This window comes from Salarias fasciatus, chromosome 20 (genome assembly GCF_902148845.1).
Source record: "Salarias fasciatus chromosome 20, fSalaFa1.1, whole genome shotgun sequence".
NCBI classification, from domain to species: Eukaryota; Metazoa; Chordata; class Actinopteri; order Blenniiformes; family Blenniidae; genus Salarias; species Salarias fasciatus.
The window spans coordinates 18,408,939-18,429,726 of NC_043764.1; the positions used below are offsets into that span (position 1 = coordinate 18,408,939).

The window sequence follows — 20,788 nt, forward strand, 5'->3', positions numbered from 1 at the left end:
GACCTTCTTTGGAAGTTTATTCTCGTCGAGGGGTGAACAAGTGTTGTTGGACAAAAGGCAGTCAATAAAACTGAAGTGCACATCGAGTAATACAAACAAGATACAGGGACTGTCACAACAACTTGCATCATGGATCTGGCTGGTGTTTGTGTCAGATGTCCTCCTTTCTGGGAGTGAATTGGAACTCAGATCCACCACACTTAAAATCAAGGTGTGAAATTAATCTATATGATCCAATCAGAAACATTCACTATAATACACGAAAAGTATTTTGATTTCATGTGTTCATTTGTGTTTCATGCAGTGCCTCATGCAGTAAATGATGTAACCCCCCACCTCCACTCCACTCCATTATTTTTGCCCAAGACAAGCACCTGAAAAGAAATATTTCCATGAAAAGATACATTTCCCCTTGTGGGACTAATTCATTCATTCATTCATTCAAATCATTCAACATCTACACTTCTGGTTCTTTTCAAATTTCAGTGCGAAACTGGAGAGTGGGATCCTTCATCTTTGTCTTGTAGTCTTCATCAAAGTCTTCATTCTGAGCCACTGTGAAGTGATTCTTCCAGTCACTGACTTTTCCTGCAGAACCACGGAGACTCAGTCAGGTCTTTGTGCTGCTGAATTTCATGTATCTGATTGAAGTTAATCATACCTTTTCTCATGAAAGGAGAAACTTTGAGATCAAAGACAGGGACTGTTGAGTAGTTAAGCATGTCATCCTTCTTCATTTTGTCAAAATGAACTTCTCCTACGATTCTCGTCTTTTCCTCGACTGAAGGAGTCAAACCAAGAAAGGAGCAGAGTTTGTCTATTTCTCGTCCGGTGTCCTGAAAGCACATAATTCAATGTTGTCATTAGTTCACAACAAGGAACATGTTGGATGTAGGGAACCAGTCAAAACAAGGATGGAAAAACAAACAGCTCAGTTACCTCAACCATGTCTTCAAAGAACATGTAGTGCAGGTTTGAATAAGTCTGTTTCTTCTTCCACCAGTTGTTCACATGATCGTACCAGGATCCAAACACCACTGACACCACAGAATAATACATTGAAGTATTTTACTGTATTAGCAGTATGTAGTATCAGTGTGATGCTTTGTGTCATTAACCTAATGTTCAGATTTAATACATACCCTTTCCGTGCTTGAATCTCTCAAGGTAGCTGCTCCAATCTCCAGGTTCTGGCTGACTCTTGTTCATGCGATCAAAGTGGAAGAAAGACACAACATTGTCTTTTGCGTTGCGGGCAACGTAGACTATCTAGATTTTTTTCCAAAAAAAAAAAAGAAAGAAAAACACAATGAACAATTAAAATTAATCTAAATAGTAGGAAAGAAGGTCTAAAGCAGAACTAAACTTCAACCGGACATAGTTTGTCTGACACATCACAAGATGTTCACAGAAATCAGCATGAAAGGGATTTGAGAATGACTTGACCCGTTCAGTCTGGTTAGCAGTCTCACCTCATCAGGAGTTCCCCAGTTTAAGGACTAGCAGGAGCCTTTCTATGAGGAGTTTGCATGTTTTCTTGTGTGTAAGTTTTCTTCATTTTTCTTCTGCTGTTCAAGGACGTATGTTTGAGTCTAACAAGTTTTTTTTAAGTTGTGCATGTGTGATTATACACTGCTCAATAAATACAGATGGTCTAAACATACGTTTGAGTTTAACAAGGTGTGTGTTTGTGTGACTATATATATATATATATATATATATATATATATATATATATATATATATATATATATATATATATATATATATATATATATATATCGTTGAGTTTCCTTTGTGATGACCAGTATTCTGCCTCCTCCCATAGCAGTGGTTCTCAAATTGAGGGACAGGCCTCGTCTGATGGGTGCAAAGAGTTACATGGGGTTGAAGCAGCAGCAGCAGTAGCAACAACAAAAAAGAAAATGTGCGTCAAGGTCATGGAGAGTTTCATCTATTATATATTATATTGAGACACTCATTCATTTCTCTGCATTTCTTATAGCTGTAAAGGAGACTATATCTTTCATGCAGTTCTAGATTATATCAGAAGATCTACCAGATTTCAGATGAAATGCATTTGACCAGGCCAGGAAGAGTTTTTCATATTGCATCTGAGTCTGAAATATTCTAGTAATTATATTTTATAAAATGAATATGATCCAGAAATCCAGCACCAAACCATAAATTACTACATGCAGCATGAGAGTGGGGGAGTGAAGGACTTAGTTCCAATGAAGCTGTGTGAAAGAGGCACATCCTAACACACTCTGAGAACCTATGGTTTCAGTGTGGTTGTTGTATTTGCAAGTGACAACACAAAGAAAGAGACAATGAGACATTGGAGAGAAAAAGGAGAACAAAATCACCTTGCAATTTTACTTTATCTTTAAAAAATCTGCGTCTTCTGTGAACTCAGCATGTTGTGATTGTACCAAGATATAACAAACATCACACACAACACAACATCATACCCTGCATTTGTGTTCCAAAAATGACTTTGGCACGAGCTGGACAGGAAAATGAGTTTTAATGAGTCGAGGGGAGGTGGGCAGCTTGTCCACCCAGTCTGTTCCTGAGTGAACAAACAAAAAGCATCAACAAAACCCATTTTGAGGTGAAATACATTTTGATTTACTGTGATAACTAAAAGAAACGTGATATGGCAAAGATAGAGTTTTTTTTTTTTTTTTTTTTAATGAACACAAGCCTTGTGTCAGGTTAGTTTGGCTTCACTATTTGAATAAAACCTGTTTATTATGTTCGCCAACCTGCACCGACTTCTGGGTGACAAATATCCATGTAAGGCACTCGCTCATAAATCGGGATGGGTTTCTCTCTCTGACCAAAGTAAAGTAAATCAAGGATGTTGGAAACCCATGTACTGCCTGGAGAGAGAGGAGAGAGAGAGATTTTACCAAAATGAAAACATTTACTGTCACGCATTCAGCCTAAACCCCGGATCCCACAGCACGCGTTTTGGGAGCGTTCGGCCGCGTAGCGCTGCGTCGCGCTGGTCGCAGCAAATAGGTTGCCATTGTAGTGGTCGGGAGCAGTTCCACATCCAGCCTTCACTCGCGTGCGTCGCCGACGCCCCGCTGTTCGGATAGCTTCAAACAGGAAAGAGAACTGAAACAACTTCTGTGTTTTCAAAATTGAATAATTTGAAACGTTTACATTTTTGGTTATTGTCAGAGATGTTTACTGAAGTATCTTTGTATAATCTTCAGTACTTATATTGTGCCAGGTCACAAGTTTTGGTTAGTCATGTAGTTATACATCTATTTGTAACAATATTGTTTTATATATGCATTTTGTCATCAATAAAGCTCATTACAAATATCCAAAAAAGTGAAGATGTGCATATTTCGATATTTTAATACATTTGTGGCGTCAAAAAAATAGCATATGGTTTGTTTTCCATGTAGTGGTAATGTTTATCCCCTTAATACAGTACGTTTGTGTGCTTATTTTATTGTGAAAGGGTAATGGAGTTAAACGCGCAGCACAGACCGAGTGGGTCGGGTGTGTGTTTACTTCCGGATGCGCAGCTAAACTATCGCCATGGGTGAAGAGAGACTCATTGTGGAAGTTGAGAAACTGTTTGGCAAAGAAACAACGAATGAATGAGTTGTTGTTGTTGTTGTTCCGGCTTGTAGTACGCTTAGTATATTGCGGGATCTTGAACATCTCGCGCATGCGCTTCACAATGTTTTTGCGCTCTGCTCTGACGGAGCAGATTGCAGGAGAACGCGTGCAGTGGGCGTTGACGCGCGCACACAAAAACAGACGTGAACGCGCAGCAGCACACAGCAGGTAGACGCGTGCTGTGGGATCCGGGGGTAACACTCTCACTTAGCAGCACCAAGTCATAAGTTTGACATCCAACAGATTCACACCTGCAGAAAGCAAGACGAGGAGAGAAGATCATCTCTTCAGCTCGACACACATTTTTTGAGCCATCAATATTTTACACCGGTTGGAATAATCATTCAGTCGACTCTTCATTAAAATGAACTTGCATATCTCACAGCCCATTAATCATCCAAGACACACCTGCAGTGGTGTGTTTTGCTTAATCTCGGTGACATAGTGTAATCACACCTCAACGCCAACTTTTGACTTAATTGATGACTCAGCTAAGTCTGAACTCTTCAGAGAATTTTAAAAAAGAAAGAAAAAAGCAATGGCTCTCAAAAGATGTCCCAATACTGTCAATCAGAATTTTAATTGGTTACACGAAGTTACATACTGTAAGTTACAGTTACATATGTATATTTTCTCATCCTCTCACCTGTACAAACACATTTCTATGAGATGTCATGCAGTGACTCAGGTTTCAGGACTGACCTGCTTTAGGATATGTGGCGATGAGGATATCATCCGGTCTGGCCTGAAAGTTTCGAACGTTCTCCCAGTTCTCTGTGAAGTACTGAGTCAGTGACACTCCGTGGAAATCAAACAGCTCGGGTCGAGGAACTTCATCCATCTTTTTCAAAGAGAAATATCAAGCAAAGTGGAATGAAACTCAGCTCACCATGAATAAACTTTATTTCTCAAGCTGAACCAAATTATTCGACATAAATTATTGATGCAGATTAAGACAATTTTCCTTAAGAATCTTTCACGTTTTGATACAAGCACCAAATTTGGCAGAAATGATGCTCAGGATGCACTTTGTTACATTATCAAGCTAAAAATCCAAGATGGCTTCCAGTTTTCAATATGGCCGCCTCATTAAATTCACAAAATTGACTTTCAAAGTAGAACTTGAACCAGCAAAAATGTATTAATGACCCAAACTGCAAAATGAATGTGTCCCGCCCTCTACCTCTGGCTCCAGCTAGTGGCTGGCCCATTTGTCTCTGGTCCCTCCTCCTTTCTCTCTCTGTAGATGGGTGTGTGCTTCTGGTGTGTGAGGTGTGGACTGGTGCAGGGGAGCAGCTGATCACCTGAGTGCTTTCACCCGCAGTGGGGTGTGGTCAACATCAAACAACTCATCTCTCTCTCCAAAAACCTGGCTCAGACCACAGTGCAGCGTCGGACCGTAAACGCTTCTGCTTACTGCGCTCTGCTCCACTGTGTTCGATCCAACTTATCCTCTGCAAACTTCAGAGATCACCCTGCTGTGCCAAGCCCTGGACCACGCTCTGGGCCTCCTTCGCTCCACATTAACTCTGGAACAGGCAAAGTCTCTTGGACCACACCCCACTGGACTGTTGCACCAGCATTCCTGTCCTGTCTCGCCGGCAGCACATCCACGATCCCGCCTCCTTATGCCCTCCTCGCCGTAAGCTCTGTCCCTCGCCGGGTTGTAGTGGTGGGCAGCAGTGCAGTTATAAGTATTCTTGGTTCCTTCTGTCTTTGTTAGGTTAGGGCTGGTTAGTTCAGCGGCTTGTCAGTTTGTGTTCTATTAGAGTCAGAGGGAATGCCTGCCTGAGCCTTGAGTTACATTTGAAGAACGTTTGAGACCTGTTTTGTCACCTTGAAGTTTTGACGCATTTTCCTGCTGTTCTGAATTGGTCTGGTTTTCGGTGTTGGGCTTCCTGCCCGTAAATAAAACATTCTTTGGACACTGCTGATCTACTGTCTCTGTCCGCATGTGAGTCTGAACCTTGACAGAATGCATTCTGACTGGACAAACTAAATGTTGTCAACTGAATTCCAATATGGCTGCCCATTTTCAAGATGGCGGTTATTGGAAGCATAAAATATAGAATAAAGCAGCTCGGCTTGTCCTAAACTGTTCCTGTAGGACAAGCATTGAAGACATGCACAACCAGCTGGCGTGGCTGCGAGTAAAAAGTAGAATAAATTATTCTCTTCACAAATTTAATAGAGATATTATAATTGTAAGATCACCAGAAATACTTTATAAAAAGCTGACCTTTTTCAGTGATGTGCATCAGCATTTTAACCGTCAAACAGTTGAGGGACGTTTGTTGTTGCCTGTCTGTTGATCCAGTCACATTCAAAGATCGGTGCACTATAGAGCAATGGTGGCGTGGAACTGTCTGCCACAGTTTTTGATCATACAGATGCACACAACTCATTTTTGTAATCAAATGAGACTATTTTTATTCACTCAAGAATAACATATGTAACTGGTTATTTAATATTGTATAATGGTGAGCTATTTCATCTGTTTTGACATTGTTTTTGCTATTCTTGTTATGTCGTCTTTATTGAAAATCATGTTATCAAATCATGTGAGTATGAATGTTGTCTGTACATCCTGTTGTTGACATGATGTTAAGTGTTGGTGCAGAAATATTTTTGATGAAGTTGAGACCCCAGGAAGAATACCAATTGTTTAACAGCAGCTAATCGGGATCTTAATAAAACAAACTGTATCGTCAAAATATTCATTTAGATTTTTTAAATGCAGAGTTGGATTTCACACACTGAAAAATCTATATTTTGAAGTAGAGACCATCGAAATAGGATTATTCAAGAAAATATAGCTCTAACATGGCAAAAACCAGTTACAATGGTCAGCCCCGCCCCGGGCTTGTTATGCGCCCCAGATGAGCCCAAGACAAGCGCCCACCTCGCATGCGCCCCCTACTGTACGCTGCACCTGAGGCGGCCGCCGAGTTCATTCTTCTTTTTTTCACATTTGTGCAGCGGCGGTGCTGGCGCCCCCTAATGGACGCCCTTAGCACCTGCCTATACTGCCTATGCCACTGGCGGCTCTGGCAATGGCATCCGTCATGAAAAATGGTGGCCATTTTTTTTTTTATTTTCAAGTGAATAACATGGTGCTTGTATAACCAGGTCAAAGATTAGTTCAGTAAAAAAAACAGTAAAATAGACACAAAAATCTAAAAACATGAAGGGTAATCAGGAGCAGAGTGTCAAGCTGAGTTAAAAACCAAGGAATAAAAACAGGTCTTGAGGTTAGTTTCAAAACGGACAATGGAGGCTCTTGTCTGACACGCTGTGGTAGCTCATTCCATAACTTCAGCAACTGAGCTTCTGTGTGGACCTCAGTACCTCCAGGAGCAGCTGATCAGCTGATCTCAGGGACTGAGCAGGAGTGTAGGAGTGAAGCGGCTCAGAAAGGTGAGACGGGGTGAGACCATTGGAAGACTTAAAGGTCTAATACATGATTTTCTCGAAAAGACGAAGCCCCACGTCTGTTACTCACTTTTTGAACAACGCGCATGCACCAGACCATCCGCCCGGCTCTCCTGCTTCTCCCAGGAAACGCGGAAGTGTACGAGCGCGATCTCCTCTTCTCCGGCGTGCACGGCTCTGTTTACAGTTTCTGCGATCCGCCTCGCTCATAAATAAAGCTTTTTTTCCGAAACAGTTACAGTTTCATTATGTCAGACTCGCCATCGGTAAGTACTAGCTCAGAAGCTCACCGGCTACATAAACACTCTGAATGCGCATGCGCAAAAGGGAGAAGCTGATTGGGCGCAAGCACGTAGAACCGCCTTACGAAAGCAGCTCGTCAGAATGATTGACAAACGGACCCACCAATTATTTAGGTGATCCACCCGGAAATCAAAATGTTGTATTACACCTTTAACAACAAATAAACCAATCTTAAAATGAATTCTAAAATGCATGGACAACCAGTGGAGGGAAGTCAGAACAGAAGTTATGTTCCCTTTTATGTGCTCCAGTTAGTAGTTGAGCTGCAGCCTTCTCAACCAGCTGGAGATGTGTATGTGACGTGTACCCTGAAGTGGGTTACATTTAAACAAACAACAACTTTTTTTTAAATATTTTATGTAGGTAGTTTGTATTAGAGTTTTTGCTTCTCTTTTTAAGTGGTGTAAAGAAATTAAAATTATTTTTTGGACATTCATATTTTTGAGTTTTATTTAAAAGGTATTGGTTTAGATTACAGTATTAATGATTAAAAAAGGAGATAAGATTAAAAAAATTTTTCTAAATATAGGTTTATGGTGAATAATTAAAAAATTGCAATGGCTGCATTTTTATTAGAATGTCCTAATAATACGTTCAATAGATGTCTGTAAGAGAAGTGGTTTCTGTAAGGGGTTTAAATTTGGTACAAAAGTAAACTTCTAGCAAACGTCTAAATTTATACGTCTATAAATAGACGTTCATTAGCGGTTATTTAAACGTCTAAGATCAAAAGAGGCATATACATTTGGTATATAAAAGAACGTCTAATAAACGTCGAAGTTTAGACGTCTACAAATAGACGTATATTAGTGGTTATTTAAACGTCTAAGATGAGATGAGGCGTACATACGTAGACGGCTAAAAGACCGCTAATGCTTAGACGTCTAAAAGACGTCTTGGCTTAGACAGCTAAAAAACTTTCATTTTTAGACCACTGGTGGACCAATTTTAGACTAGACATCGAAGAAACATTTAGACGTCATTCAGACCGAAAAATGCTCGGTGGGTTATTGAACCATGTTATAAAAGCATAGATTACTGTTTCCAAGGGCTGATGTGGAAGAATGGCCTTTACTAGATGAAAACATCTGAAATATACAACTATTAACTGCAGAACGTTAATCATGTATTATTGTTTTGTTTTTTTTACTTCTAATTCAACCAGGAAAAAACCTGGATTGAGATCTACTTTACAAGGGTCCACAACACATGTGACAATACATTTAAAAAGAAGAGTAAATACTGAAATCAGCCAATGAAATAAAATGTCCTGCTGGACAGTTTCTGTAAGTTTCTGTGGCAAAAAAAAAAAAAAAAAAACAGCTCAAAGTGTGGTTAAAATTGAAATTAAAGGCTCATGTGGTTACAATAAAAGTACTTTGCTGTGCATTACACAAACCTTTGATAAAACATTCTCAACAGTTGTTGTGGCATCAACAGTTAGAAACAATTGACATAAATTAAAATCTGTTAAGTCTTTCCTAGAAAATCAAAGTGCTCTAGAGTGGAGGAATATCAAACATACCTTTTCAGAGTTCAGTCACCTTCAGGCTCCTGCTGATTTCTCTCTGGCTTTTTGAGCTGCAGATACTTCAGTTCAGTTCAGTTCTTTTTTCAATCTACTCTGTTGTAACAAACCATATATAGCTACCTCATGAGATTTTATTTCAAACTGTAGCTCCTCCCTTTCTTTCCCTTCCCTCCCTCCCCGTCCCCCTCTCCCTCTCTCTCTCCCTCTCCCTCTCTCTCTCTCTGTCGCTCTTCTACATTCTCAATTGTACCAAACCTTCTTTGTTTTCAAAAAGTCTTTATGTGGTCTGACAAAATTAAATGTAAAACGGTTTGGATTTTTAGTTCATTTGATCCAAAATGTGCATTAAATAAGTTAAAAATGTTGTGAATAGCCTATGGGTTGAAAGAGTTATTGATCAGTGATGAATTTAGGTTATTTAAAAAAAAAGAGAGAGAGAGAGATGATTTTGGTTAGTGTTTCAATGAAAATGTTCATGTTCTGTGTAAAATGTCATTTAAAATGTTCATAAAAATGACCACTGAATGTCCATGATTATGTTTTCTTTTTATTATTTTCTTGAATAATTTAAAGCAACACTAAGGAACTTTCAGTTTTCGTTGATTTTGGCGGCGCCGGTGGACAAAAGTGGTAGTGTTTTGCCTGACCGAATACTACAGTTCCCATGAGGACTAGCGCGTGACGTCGTAAAATGCTGCTCCCGGTGGCATGCTGTCGGACTGAACTCGCCTACATTTGTTTCCAGTGGCTGTGTGAAGGACGGATAGCAATGAGGTAGTGAATCTAATGGTGGCTAAACGATGTTATATCATGATGTGACGCATGCCGTAAAGCAGTCCGCGCATTTGGAGTTTTTTAGTGCGCAGGTTTCCTACCACCCTCCTCACAGTTGCTTAGTCCAAGTGAAAGCAATACTGACGCCCTCAGGCCGTGACAGAGGGGTCATTCAACTAGTTGTAAATCGATGTATCATCACAAAAGATATTAAAATGTTTTATTACAGTTGAAAATTTCCTTGGTGTCGGTTTAAGGACAGTAGATTTATTTTGGTGGATGTGGAAACTGAAAGTGTTTTTGTGTGGTCATTGAACTCAATTATTTTGGTTGGAGTGTATCATTCATGGTAAAAACTCAGCAGAGACATTTAAGTGCCTGACAGCATTTTATTTGTGGCTGATTGTATTTATTTTACTTTTATTTTTCTAATACTTTTCATTATTTTAGCAAATAGTTGAACGTTCAACTATTGTGTGGTTATTGTGTATGAGAAGGTGTTGTTGTTACCTTCATAATTTAGGGAAATTAAAGTAGACCTGAGAGAGCATTAATTAGCCATAGGATATACAAAGATTATTTATTTTAAAGAACTCCGGAGCGTACTTAACTATTAGGTCAGACCACCTAAATATGAATAATCTGATACGTACAGCATAACAGTACAGATCCACACACACTAACCACACCTCTAAGAGCTTATCTCAACCACTCACCCATGCAAACATATTTTTACAAACCATCATGCAGTAACTGGTTTCATGACTGAACTGCTTTAGGATATGTGGCAATCAGAATATCACCTGATCTGGCCTGAACGTTTTGAACATTCTCCCAGTTGTCTGTGAAGTAATGGGTCATTGAGAGTCCATGGAAATCAAACCACAAATCCAACACATGAATCCAACTTATGAAAACAAAACCACAACAAAAAATAAATTGAAAACATACGGAATTTATGAACAACTATTTTAAGTAGGAAACAGACTGGACTGAAATAAACAAGATCAACTCTCAGCACAGACAGTCTGAAATTCACAGGAGTATCCCTAAAAATGTAATAGAATTTATCGTGCTCTTCACCCACAGCTGCAGGTCTGATGGTGTACCGGCTTCAACATGCTGACACGCTTGTCACGTTCATTTTATCAGAAATTTGCCATGAGTGCAGTTTGTCAGGAATCATACAGAAAACTCAATTGCATGACTCAGAGACAGACCTTCTTTGACAGTTTATTCTTGTTGAGGGGTGAACAAGTGTTGTTGGACAAAAGGCAGTCAATAAAACTGAAGTGCACATCGAGTAATACAAACAAGATACAGGGACTGTCACAACAACTTGCATCATGGATCTGGCTGGTGTTTGTGTCAGATGTCCTCCTTTCTGGGAGTGAATTGGAACTCAGATCCACCACACTTAAAATCAAGATGTGACATAAATCTATATGATCAAATCAGAAACATTCACTATAATACACGAAAAGTATTTTGATTTCATGTGTTCATTTGTGTTTCATGCAGTGCCTCATGCAGTAAATGATGTAACCCCCCACCTCCACTCCACTCTTGTTTTTGTTTTTTTTTGCCCAAGACACAAGCACCTGAAAAGAAATATTTCCATGAAAAGATACATTTCCCCTTGTGGGACTAATTCATTCATTCATTCATTCAAATCATTCAACATCTGCACTTCTGGTTCTTTTCAAATTTCAGAGCGAAACTGGAGAGTGGGATCCTTCATCTTTGTCTTGTAGTCTTCATCAAAGTCTTCATTCTGAGCCACAGTGAAGTGATTCTTCCAGTCACCCACTTTTCCTGCAGAACGACAGAGACTCAGTCAGGTCTTTGTGCTCCTGAATTTCATGTACCTGATTGTAATTAATCATACCTTTTCTCATGAAGGGAGAAATTTTGAGATCAAAGACAGAGATTGTTGAGTAGTTAACCATGTCATCCTTCTTCATTTTGTCAAAATGAACTTCTCCTACGATTCTCGTCTTTTCCTCAACTGAAGGAGTCAAACCAAGAAAGGAGCAGAGTTTGTCTATCTCTCGTCCGGTGTCCTGAAAGCACATGGTTCAGTGTTGTCATTGCTTCACGACAAAGAACATGTTGGATGTAGGGAACCAGTCAAAACAAGGATGGAAAAACAAACAGCTCAGTTACCTCAACCATGTCTTCAAAGAACATGTAGTGCAGATTTGAATAAGTCTGTTTCTTCTTCCACCAGTTGCTCACATGATCGTACCAGGATCCATACAATACTGAGACCACAGAATAATACATTGAAGTATTTCATAAGCAGTATGTAGCATCAGTGTGATGCTTTGTGACATTAACCTAATGTTCAGATTTAATACATACCCTTTCCTTGCTTGAATCTCTCAAGGTAGCTGCTCCAATCTCCAGGTTCTGGTTGATCCATGTTCATGCGATCAAAGTGGAAGAAAGACACAACATTGTCTTTTGCGTTGCGGGCAGTGTAGACTATCTGGATTTTTTTAAAAAAAAAAAAAGGGGGGGGGGGGGGGGGGTAAAAATCATGTCAGTCCTGAACAGCATTCAAGAGTCAGTCCTCAGATAGTGTAGTAATAGCGGTCATATACTTGATGTCAACATTTCTAGTGAGTTTGCTCAGAGACTCACGATCTCTGTGTTACTTTGCATGTAGTTAAATAGAATCTCATATTTATACTACACAGCTGAACCCAGCATGGTACTGATGTTCTACAACTCATGCAAGATGGCAAAAAACAAAAAAAATTGGTCTTGGTCTCAGTGTTGGTCTCGAGTTGAACCGGTCTTGGTCTTGACTTGATTGATCTTGGTCTTAGTCTTGGTCTTGGCCTTGTCTTGGTCTTGAGACTCTCTGGCCTTGGTAGTGTCTTGGTCTCGGTTGACGCGGTCTTGACTACAAGGCTAGATTGTACTAAGATATAACAAACATCACATGAAACATCATACCCTGGATTTTTGCTCCCAAAATGACTTTGGCACGAACTGGACAGGAAGATGACTTTTAATGAGTCGAGGGGAGGTGGGAAGCTTGTCCGCCCAATCTGTTCCTGAGTGAACAAACAAAAAAGCATCAACAGAACCCATTTTGTGGTGAAACACTTATTTTGATTTACTGTGATAAAAAAATGAAATGTGATTTCAGAAAAGGTAAAGATATTTTTTAGGTGTAAGTACAAGCCTTGTGTCAGGTTAGTTTGGCTTCACTGTTTGAATAAAACCTGTATATTATGTTTGTCAACCTGCACCGACTTCTGGATGAAAAATATCCATGAAAGGTACTCTCTCATAAATCGGGATGGGTTTCTCTCTCTGACCAAAGTAAAGCAAATCAAGGATGTTGGAAACCCACGTGGTGCCTACAGAAAGAAAGAGAGAGAGAGAGAGAGAGAGAGAGAGAGAGAGACCCAACAGATTCACACATGTGGAAAGCAAGACAAAAAGAGAAAATCATCTCTTCAGCTTGACAAACATTTTTTGAGCCATCATTTTTTTACACAGGTTGAATTTAACATTCAGTTGACTCTTCATTAAAATGACTGAGCATATCATACAGCCTATTAATCATCCAAGACACACCTGCAGTGGTGTGTTTTGTGTTTTGTATTGGGACATTTCAAAAGATGTCCCAATACTGTAATGCAGAATTTTAATTGGTTACACAAAGTTACATACTGTAATTCAATGTTAAATGCATGTATTTTCTCATCCTCTCACCTGTAAAAACACATTTCTATGAGATGTCATGCAGTGACTCAGGTTTCAGGACTGACCTGCTTTAGGATATGTGGCAATGAGGATATCATCCGGTCTGGCCTGAAAGTTTTGAACGTTCTCCCAGTTCTCTGTGAAGTACTGAGTCAATGACACTCCGTGGAAATCAAACAGCTCAGGTCGATGAACTTCATCCATCTTTTTCAAAGAAAAATATCAAGCAAAGTGAAATGAAACTCAGCTCACAATGAATAAACTTTATTTCTCAAGCTGAACCAAATTACTCGACATAAATTATTGATGAAGATTATGACAATATTACTTAAGAATCTTTCACGTTTTGATAAAAGCACCAAATTTGGCAGAAATGATGCTCAGGATGTACTTTTTTGGAAAAGTACTGCAGCGGCCGTGGGGGGGCCGCTGTCCCCATTGACTGAGCCGGGCCGCTAGGCCTTATGGGTAGTGCCAATCGCACCTTGGCCACACAACTCGCCATGCTCACCAGCCGCCACCAACGAGACTGGGACCGCCATCTGCCCCTGGTCCTGAGGTCGTACCGATCCGCGGTACAGGACTCCTCCAAGTGCACGCCGGCCGCCCTGCTTTTCGGTCGGGAACTGCGGACCCCCGTGGACTTAGCCTTTGGGCCACCACCGGAACCAGAGCTTGCTGCAGGTCCCGAGCTGGACTACTTCCAGCGCCTGAAAGAGCGCCTGCGTGTGGCGCACGCTTTTGCCCGGCAAGCCCAGGAGGATGCAGGGCTCCGGCAGAAGCGTGCGTATGACACCCAATGTCGGGGGCAGCCCCTCACCCAGGGACAACGGGTGTGGGTATACTGCCCCACTCGGAAAAAAGGACTCTCCCCAAAACTCTCCACCCACTGGCTCGGACCAGCCGTGGTGTTGGAGAGGCTTTCCGATGTGGTCTACCGGGTCAGGATGCCTGACCGCAGGCACCCGGTGGTGCTGCATCGGGACCGGCGCTCCCCGTACTGGCCTTTGGAGCCGTCCGGGGGGGGAGAGGCCAGCATTGAAAGACCCGAGACTGTTGGCGCAGACCCTTGGCCAGGACCAGCGCCGGAGGGTTTGCGTCACTCGACCCGTCGCCGTCAGCTGCCCGGCCACCTGGACATTTATTGTTCTTGGCTCAGGGGGTACGAGGACGTTTAACCCCCTGGGGAGGGGGCTATGTAGCGGCCATGGGGGGGCCGCTGTCCCCATTGACTGAGCCGGGCCGCTAGGCCTTATGGGTAGTGGGACTGTTCGGGCAGTTTTGGGCCAGTTTATGTGTTCTTTGGGGGTTTGTTCGTGTTTCCTTTTATTGTGATTGTGTTTTGATTGTTGTTGTGTGCCGTTCGCCACCGTTTTGTGTTCTTTTATTTTCTGTTGTGTTGCACCGTGTGCCAGGGGGGTCGTTTGGGGAGGGACCCGGCCTGTGCGCCGCCAGGAAGGGTGCTTATTGCGCAGGTTGGTTGTTGTCACAATAAACCTGCTGCTTGTGAAACTAAAGAGCAGACTCTGAGTCCTCCTTTGTTCTCGCCGCTCGCCATAGTACATTATTAAGCTAAAAATCCACGATGGCTTTCAGTTGTCAATATGGCTGCCTCCTTAAATGCAAAAAATTAGCTTTCAAAGCAGGACTTGAATCAACAGAAATGTATTAATGACCCAAACAGCAAAATGAATGCATTCTGACAGGACAAACTAAATGTTGTCAACTGAATTCCAATATGGCTGCCCATTTTCAAGATGAAAGTTATTGGGAGAGTCAAAACTAGCCTTTTCTGAAGCTGTCTGATCACAATTAATGTTTGAAGTTAAAGGGCAAAATCCATGATCATTCATCAAAATGTTGTGGTCAGACTGTTGGTTTGAATTATTTCATAAGAATGACGTGAAAGCACAAGCAGAGCACACTGATGACAGTAATGCTGTGAGATTCAGCATGGGGTGCAGCTGTGGTCTGCAGGAATTTTTGTACATTTAGTTGCTGCCTGAGGGAGGCTGGGGAGGCTCCCCAGGTGGTGTGCTTTTTGGTTCATACTGTGGCTGAACTCACAAACAGGCAGTAGCCTGTCACATATCAAAATATTCAATCATTTTGATTTTTCAAATGCAGAGTTGGATTTCACATACTGAAAAATCTATATTTTGATGTAGAGATTCAAGTAAATATAGCTCAAACACCGTAAAAACTAATTAGAATGGCATCCATCTTGAAAAACGGTGGCTTTTTTTTCTATTTTCTAGTGAATAATGTGGTGCTTGTATCACCAAGTGAAAGATAATTTCCGTAAAATAAACACTAAAATAGACACAAGAATCTAAAAAAGTGAGGTGTAATCAGGAGAAAACATTTGAAAAATGAATAAAATAGCAACAAATGAAACGGAAGAAGATTTTCAAGCTGAGTTAAAAAAAAAAAAAAAACAAGAAATAAAAACAGGTTTTAAGGTTAGTTTCAAAAACGGACAGTGCAGGTTCTTGTCTGACATGCTATGGTAGCTAATTCCATAAATTCAGGGCAGCAACAGAAAAAGCTCTTTCCCCTCTGAGCTTCTGTTTGGACCTCGGTACCTCCAGGAGCAGCTGATCAGCTGACCTCAGGCATCGAGCAGGAGTGTAGGGGTGAAGCGGCTCGGAAAGGTGAGACGGGGTGAGACCATTCAAAGACTTAACAACAAATAAAAGAATCTGAAAATGAATTCTAAAATGCATGGGCAGCTTGTGGAGTGAAGCTAGAACAGGAGTTATGTTCCCTTTTATGTGCTCCAGTTCGTAGTTGAGCTGCAGTGTTGTCCACCAACTGGAGATGTGCGAGGGACGACTGAATGTCTCCAAGACAAGGAGCACCGCAGTAATTGAGCCAAGATGTGAGAAAAGCATAGTTAATCTGTTTGATCTGTTCTGAATGGCTGACATGGAAGAATGGCCCTCACTAGATGAAAACATCTGAAATATATGAGGATTAACTTCAGAATTTTTGTCAAATGAAAAGAAGAGGAAATATTGAAATCAGTTAGTGATGTAAAATATCCTGTTGGATAGTTTCTGTGAGTTTCTGTGGCAACAAACGATGGTCAAAATGCACATCAATGATCTATAATGTTTACAATTGAAAGTACTTTACTCTGCGGTGCATTACAAAAACCTTTGATAAAACATTCTCAGCAGTTTGAGTGGCATCATCATTGAGTGGAGGGATATCAAACATACCTTTTCAGTGTTCAGTCACCTTCAGGCTCCTGTTGATTTCTGTCTGGATTTTTGAGCTGTAGATTTACACTGAGCAAAAATATTTCCCTTTGAGAGTCCTCCAGTCCACTCTGTTGTGACAAAACATATATACCTCATGAGAGTTTGTTTCAAATTAGAACCCCTCCCTTTCTTTATCCTGCCTCCCTCCCTCCCTCCCTCTCTCTCCCTCTCTCTCTCTCTTTCTCTCTCTCTCTCTCTCTCTCTCTCTCTCTCTCTCTCTCTCTCTCTCGCTCTCTCTCTGTCTCCATATTTCTACCCCAAACTCTAAACCTTCTTTGTTTTCAAAAACATTACTTCAGTAATGTGAAACCAACTCTTTAAGTGGTCTGACAAAGTTACATAATCTCATACGTGCAGCATAACAGTACAGATCCACACATACTAACCACACCTCAAAGAGCTTATCTCAACCACTCACCCACACAAACATATTTTAACAAAACATCAAGCAAAACTGGTTTCATGACTGACCTGCTTTAGGATATGTGGCAATCAGAATATCACCTCATCTGGCCTGAAGGTTTTGAACATTCTCCCAGTTGTCTGTGAAGTAATGGGTCACTGAGAATCCATGGAAATCAAACCACAAATCCAACACATGAATTCAATCTATGAAAAGAAAACCACAACAACAACAAAAAATAAATTCAAAACATACAGAATTTATGAACAACTATTCTAAGTAGGAAACAGACTGGACTGAACTAAACAAGATCAGCTCTCAGCACAGACAACACATTCTTTTACTGGACAGTTTCTGCACCTTGATATGGAGAAAGAAACAGTCCAGTTAAAAACAAAAATTCACTTTTCTGAAGAGTCTAAAACTGTTAAAACACTGACTTGCTCTAACTAGAAAAAGGAGGATAGAGATCTTCAGAAACTGGTTAAAGCTGTTGAGGACATGTTGATCTTTTGTGCCTTTTGCTCACTCCGCTTTCACTCTGCATGCCAGGATAAACAAAAGACACAGTAAAACAGCTTGCTAATAAAAATAAATAATATTAGCCGTTATCATATCACACGGTGATATCAAGGTATCATTGTTCAAAGTATCATTGTTGGCATCAGATTTCTTTCTTCTCTGATTGAAGTTTCTTCTGTGCAGCAAATACTTTCAACTCTTCCTCTCTTGTTATGTAAGAGTCTCACTTCCAGATGAAATCTCTACGCGTTGCCATTCCTCCCTTCCTCTTCTCATTTCCTGACCGTTAAGTTTGATGACACTACAATCATGGGCATATTTCAGATACAACTTCAACAAAGTAGCTGATATTGTCACACTAAGTCTTGTAATATAACCACATGAAGACCATTAATGGTCATTAAGTCACATGATCTGCTTTAATAATGACTTTATTAAAAACAGATTCTCAGAGTCAAATCTACTTAATGAAAAAAAACTTTTCTCTGATTTGGTGTTTTTTATTCTTTTTTTGGTCACACACAAGGACTTTATATGAGATGGAAGGAGCGTCTGGCTATAAAAATGAAGCCTATCCTGAAGCTTCAAAAATTTGCAATATCAGTGTCCACCAGGGGCTGCCTCCAAAAACGCTGTTGCTCCATAGACTCTAGTAAAACTGGATTAGCTGAGTTTGTTCAGCTCAGAGTTGTTGTTTTTTTTTCATTCCGTGTCATGGTCCAGAAGACAGATCAGATGGTCCATTTGAAAATATATTAATATCAAATTTCATATGTGTTAAAGTTTTCATAATGAAAGGGCGTGGTTACTTGATTGACAGGTCTGCTCTGGAATGATTGACAGAGCCTTCCTGTGGCTTTCAGGAGGTTTACATCATGGAGGTGACATTAAGTTAAGTTTTCCTCAAATTGTTATTTTCTGCAGTTACTCAGTTTGTTGACGTGTTTAATTAGTTGTTGGTTCACGGTCATCTTGGCTGGTTCCTGCAGCTGCTCTACAAGACCTGGATTCTGTTATCCAGTTTGTTCATTAAATGTTTCATTTTAGCAGTAAATAGTAATGTGTAGTGTTCCCCAGAACTTGGTCATTTTTTCTGAGGTGTTGTGGCCTGAACATTGCCTCGTGAACCAGCCCCGCCCACTCCTCATCTACATTTGGATTTGGAGTTGGGCTAAGTCTGGATAGGAGCCCATAGAAACCTCTTGCAGGGGGTGTCGGTTACCCCTTTGACTGACAGCGCACTTCAGCCAATCAGCGCTTCAAAACAAATACGTCATCAAAATGTGTTTGCTTCTCTAAGGGTTAGCATTCGCTCATTAGCTCTCGCGTTCCTACACGCAAAGACACGCGAAAACGTCTTTTCCTGTGAGAAACTCACCAGGCACAGACTCTTGCTCTTGCTTGATTGTTGTAATATTTGGTATTTTGGCTATAACTTTACTTATTGCAGCTTTCAGACGATGGTTAAAGTTAAAGTCTCTGCAACGCGCAGTGATGGTGTCACTTCCGGTTTAGCCACCGGAATTCGCCAAAAAAAAATTGAAAACAAAAAGCGGCAACGCTGATTGGCTCTGTCGTTTCACTACCGAGTGAAATCCCCTTCTATGGGCTCCTACCCAGAATGAGCTAAACTCCAAATGGAGGCCCAGCCTGTGGACAACTTGAGGCCGGTAACGGACTGTCAACCTGATACCGTGTCATATATAAACACTGTAAACAGTGTTATTGTTGACAAGTAAATGATATGCACAGACAATTGGATGATTGATTCAGAGCAGGTTTCATTCAGGCAGACAAGTCAGAAGGGTAGTTCAGGCCAGAGTCAAAGTTGGAAAGAGAGTCAAAAATCTTGATGATCAGGCAGTGTTAGAAGGAGCTGGTGCTCCAGTCACAAAGATAAATGAACAAAACCAGACAAAAATCAGATACAAACCTGGGGTCTGTTGCACAAAGTAGGATTCATTCATCCAGGATAAATGAGAGAATCAGGCTCATCCAATCCAGAACAAGAGGGTTCAGGCTTAATTGGTTGCACAAAAGACCAAGCAAGGGTGAGAATGCACACACAATTCCCCACACAACCAGAGTGGAGTCCTTCTCACCACCAGAACAGGAAATTCTCATGAGAGGACATGAGCAGGCACAGATATGTTGATCTAGGCTGCAGCCGAGGGGCCCATGACTACCTGAGTCCTGCCCTGGACATGAGCAGCCCGGACCTCTTGAAATCCATCCACCCATCTTCCACCGCTTATCCGGGGCAGGGTCACGGGGGAAGCAGTCTAAGTAGCGAGGCCCAGACTTCCCTATCCCCAGACAATTCCTCCAGCTCTTCCAGTTGGATTCTGAGGCATTCCCAGGCCAACCAAGAGACATTGTCTCTCCAGCGTATCCTTGGTCTTCCCTGGGGCCTCCTCCTGGTGGGACATGCCCAGAACACCTCCGCAGAGAGGCATCTGGGAAGCATCTTAAACAGTTGCCTGAGCCACCTCAGCTGGCTCCTCTCAATGTGGAGGAGTAGCATCTCTACTCTGCGCTCCTCCCTGGTGACTGAGCTTCTCACCCTATCTCTAAGGAAGCACCCAGCCACCCCAAAAAGCAAGTTCTTTTCAGCCACTTGTATCCGGGATTTTGTCCTTTGTTCATGACCCAAAGCTCATGACCGTAAGTGAGGGTAGGCAAAGCTCTCTATTCACCAGGATGGATCGTTACAAGATTGCATCACTGCAGCCACTGTCAATCTCACACGCTAGTCTTCCCTCACTCCTGACCAAAACCCTGAGATACTTAAATTCCTCTATTTGGGCCAGACATTGCCTTGTATGGCACGGATGGAGCTGAGCCCCAGAGCCAGGCACAGGGTGGAGGCTTGTTTACAAGTGGCTGTTGGCCGGGCTGGACTCAGACCGAAAGGGCGACATGGACCCGACCTCCAGTGGGCTCACCTCCTGCCATGGGAAACATGGGGGCCGGGTGCAGTGTAGACTGGCAGCAGCCGATGACAGGGTACCCAGCGACCCCATCCCCAGATGTAAGGACTGGCCTTTAGGACAGAGAGTGTCACACAACGAAATGCATTTCAAAAATATATATCCCTTTAATGAATTCATCAGATCCACATTAAATCCTGGTGTAACGGTCATAATAATAATAATAATAATAATGAATTTTATTTATCATGTACTT

The 20,788-nt window shown here is 41.4% G+C and overlaps 3 protein-coding genes across 7 annotated transcripts in view; all 3 read right to left on the bottom strand.

The window, feature by feature from the left end:
• Window positions 1-16,759, bottom strand: LOC115408528 (cytosolic sulfotransferase 3-like). Of its 3 annotated transcripts, none has more exons than XM_030119344.1 (8): window positions 16,636-16,759; window positions 4,351-4,489; window positions 2,772-2,888; window positions 2,475-2,575; window positions 1,143-1,269; window positions 940-1,037; window positions 662-836; window positions 1-588 (listed from the first exon to the last, which is right to left on the bottom strand). In XM_030119344.1, the coding sequence occupies exons 2-8, from the start codon at window positions 4,487-4,489 to the stop codon at window positions 476-478; spliced, it is 870 nt and encodes a 289-aa protein (XP_029975204.1). In that variant the 5' UTR covers window positions 16,636-16,759; the 3' UTR covers window positions 1-475. The 3 variants fall into 3 exon arrangements, with proteins under 3 accessions (XP_029975204.1, XP_029975206.1, XP_029975205.1); XM_030119346.1 differs by lacking the exon at window positions 16,636-16,759 and adding an exon at window positions 8,909-8,940; XM_030119345.1 differs by lacking the exon at window positions 16,636-16,759 and adding an exon at window positions 4,832-7,178.
• LOC115408527 (cytosolic sulfotransferase 3-like) lies at window positions 10,906-17,175 on the bottom strand. Of its 3 annotated transcripts, none has more exons than XM_030119342.1 (8): window positions 16,636-16,778; window positions 13,477-13,615; window positions 13,056-13,062; window positions 12,653-12,753; window positions 12,053-12,179; window positions 11,855-11,952; window positions 11,577-11,751; window positions 10,906-11,503 (listed from the first exon to the last, which is right to left on the bottom strand). In XM_030119342.1, exons 2-8 carry the CDS (start codon window positions 13,507-13,509, stop codon window positions 11,391-11,393), a joined length of 654 nt encoding a protein of 217 aa, XP_029975202.1. In that variant the 5' UTR covers window positions 13,510-13,615; window positions 16,636-16,778; the 3' UTR covers window positions 10,906-11,390. The 3 variants fall into 3 exon arrangements, with proteins under 3 accessions (XP_029975202.1, XP_029975201.1, XP_029975203.1); XM_030119341.1 differs by having other exon boundaries at window positions 12,946-13,062; XM_030119343.1 differs by lacking the exons at window positions 13,477-13,615; window positions 16,636-16,778 and adding an exon at window positions 17,149-17,175 and having other exon boundaries at window positions 12,946-13,062.
• The window catches only part of LOC115408522 (uncharacterized), a 14,532-nt gene continuing 7,365 nt past the window's right edge, over window positions 13,622-20,788 (bottom strand). The window contains exon 2 of the mRNA XM_030119334.1: window positions 13,622-16,021. Within this exon, the coding sequence (XP_029975194.1) occupies window positions 14,056-14,976 (921 nt within the window). The 5' untranslated portion in view covers window positions 14,977-16,021 and the 3' untranslated portion in view covers window positions 13,622-14,055. The remainder of the gene's footprint in view (window positions 16,022-20,788) is intronic.

Excerpts from the sequence above, each read along its gene's own strand:
- LOC115408527 (XM_030119341.1), bottom strand. The coding sequence starts at position 13,615 with ATGGATGAAGTTCATCGACCTGAGCTGTTTGATTTCCACGGAGTGTCA. Across the intron at positions 13,063-13,476 it reads TGCCACATATCCTAAAGCAG|GCACCACGTGGGTTTCCAAC; the intron begins GTCAGTCCTGAA and ends TTCTTTCTGTAG. Across the intron at positions 11,953-12,052 it reads GAGATTCAAGCAAGGAAAGG|TATTGTATGGATCCTGGTAC; the intron begins GTATGTATTAAA and ends CTGTGGTCTCAG.
- LOC115408528 (XM_030119344.1), bottom strand. The coding sequence starts at position 4,489 with ATGGATGAAGTTCCTCGACCCGAGCTGTTTGATTTCCACGGAGTGTCA. Across the intron at positions 2,889-4,350 it reads CGCCACATATCCTAAAGCAG|GCAGTACATGGGTTTCCAAC; the intron begins GTCAGTCCTGAA and ends CTCTCTCTCCAG. Across the intron at positions 589-661 it reads TTCTCCTTTCATGAGAAAAG|GAAAAGTCAGTGACTGGAAG; the intron begins GTATGATTAACT and ends GTGGTTCTGCAG.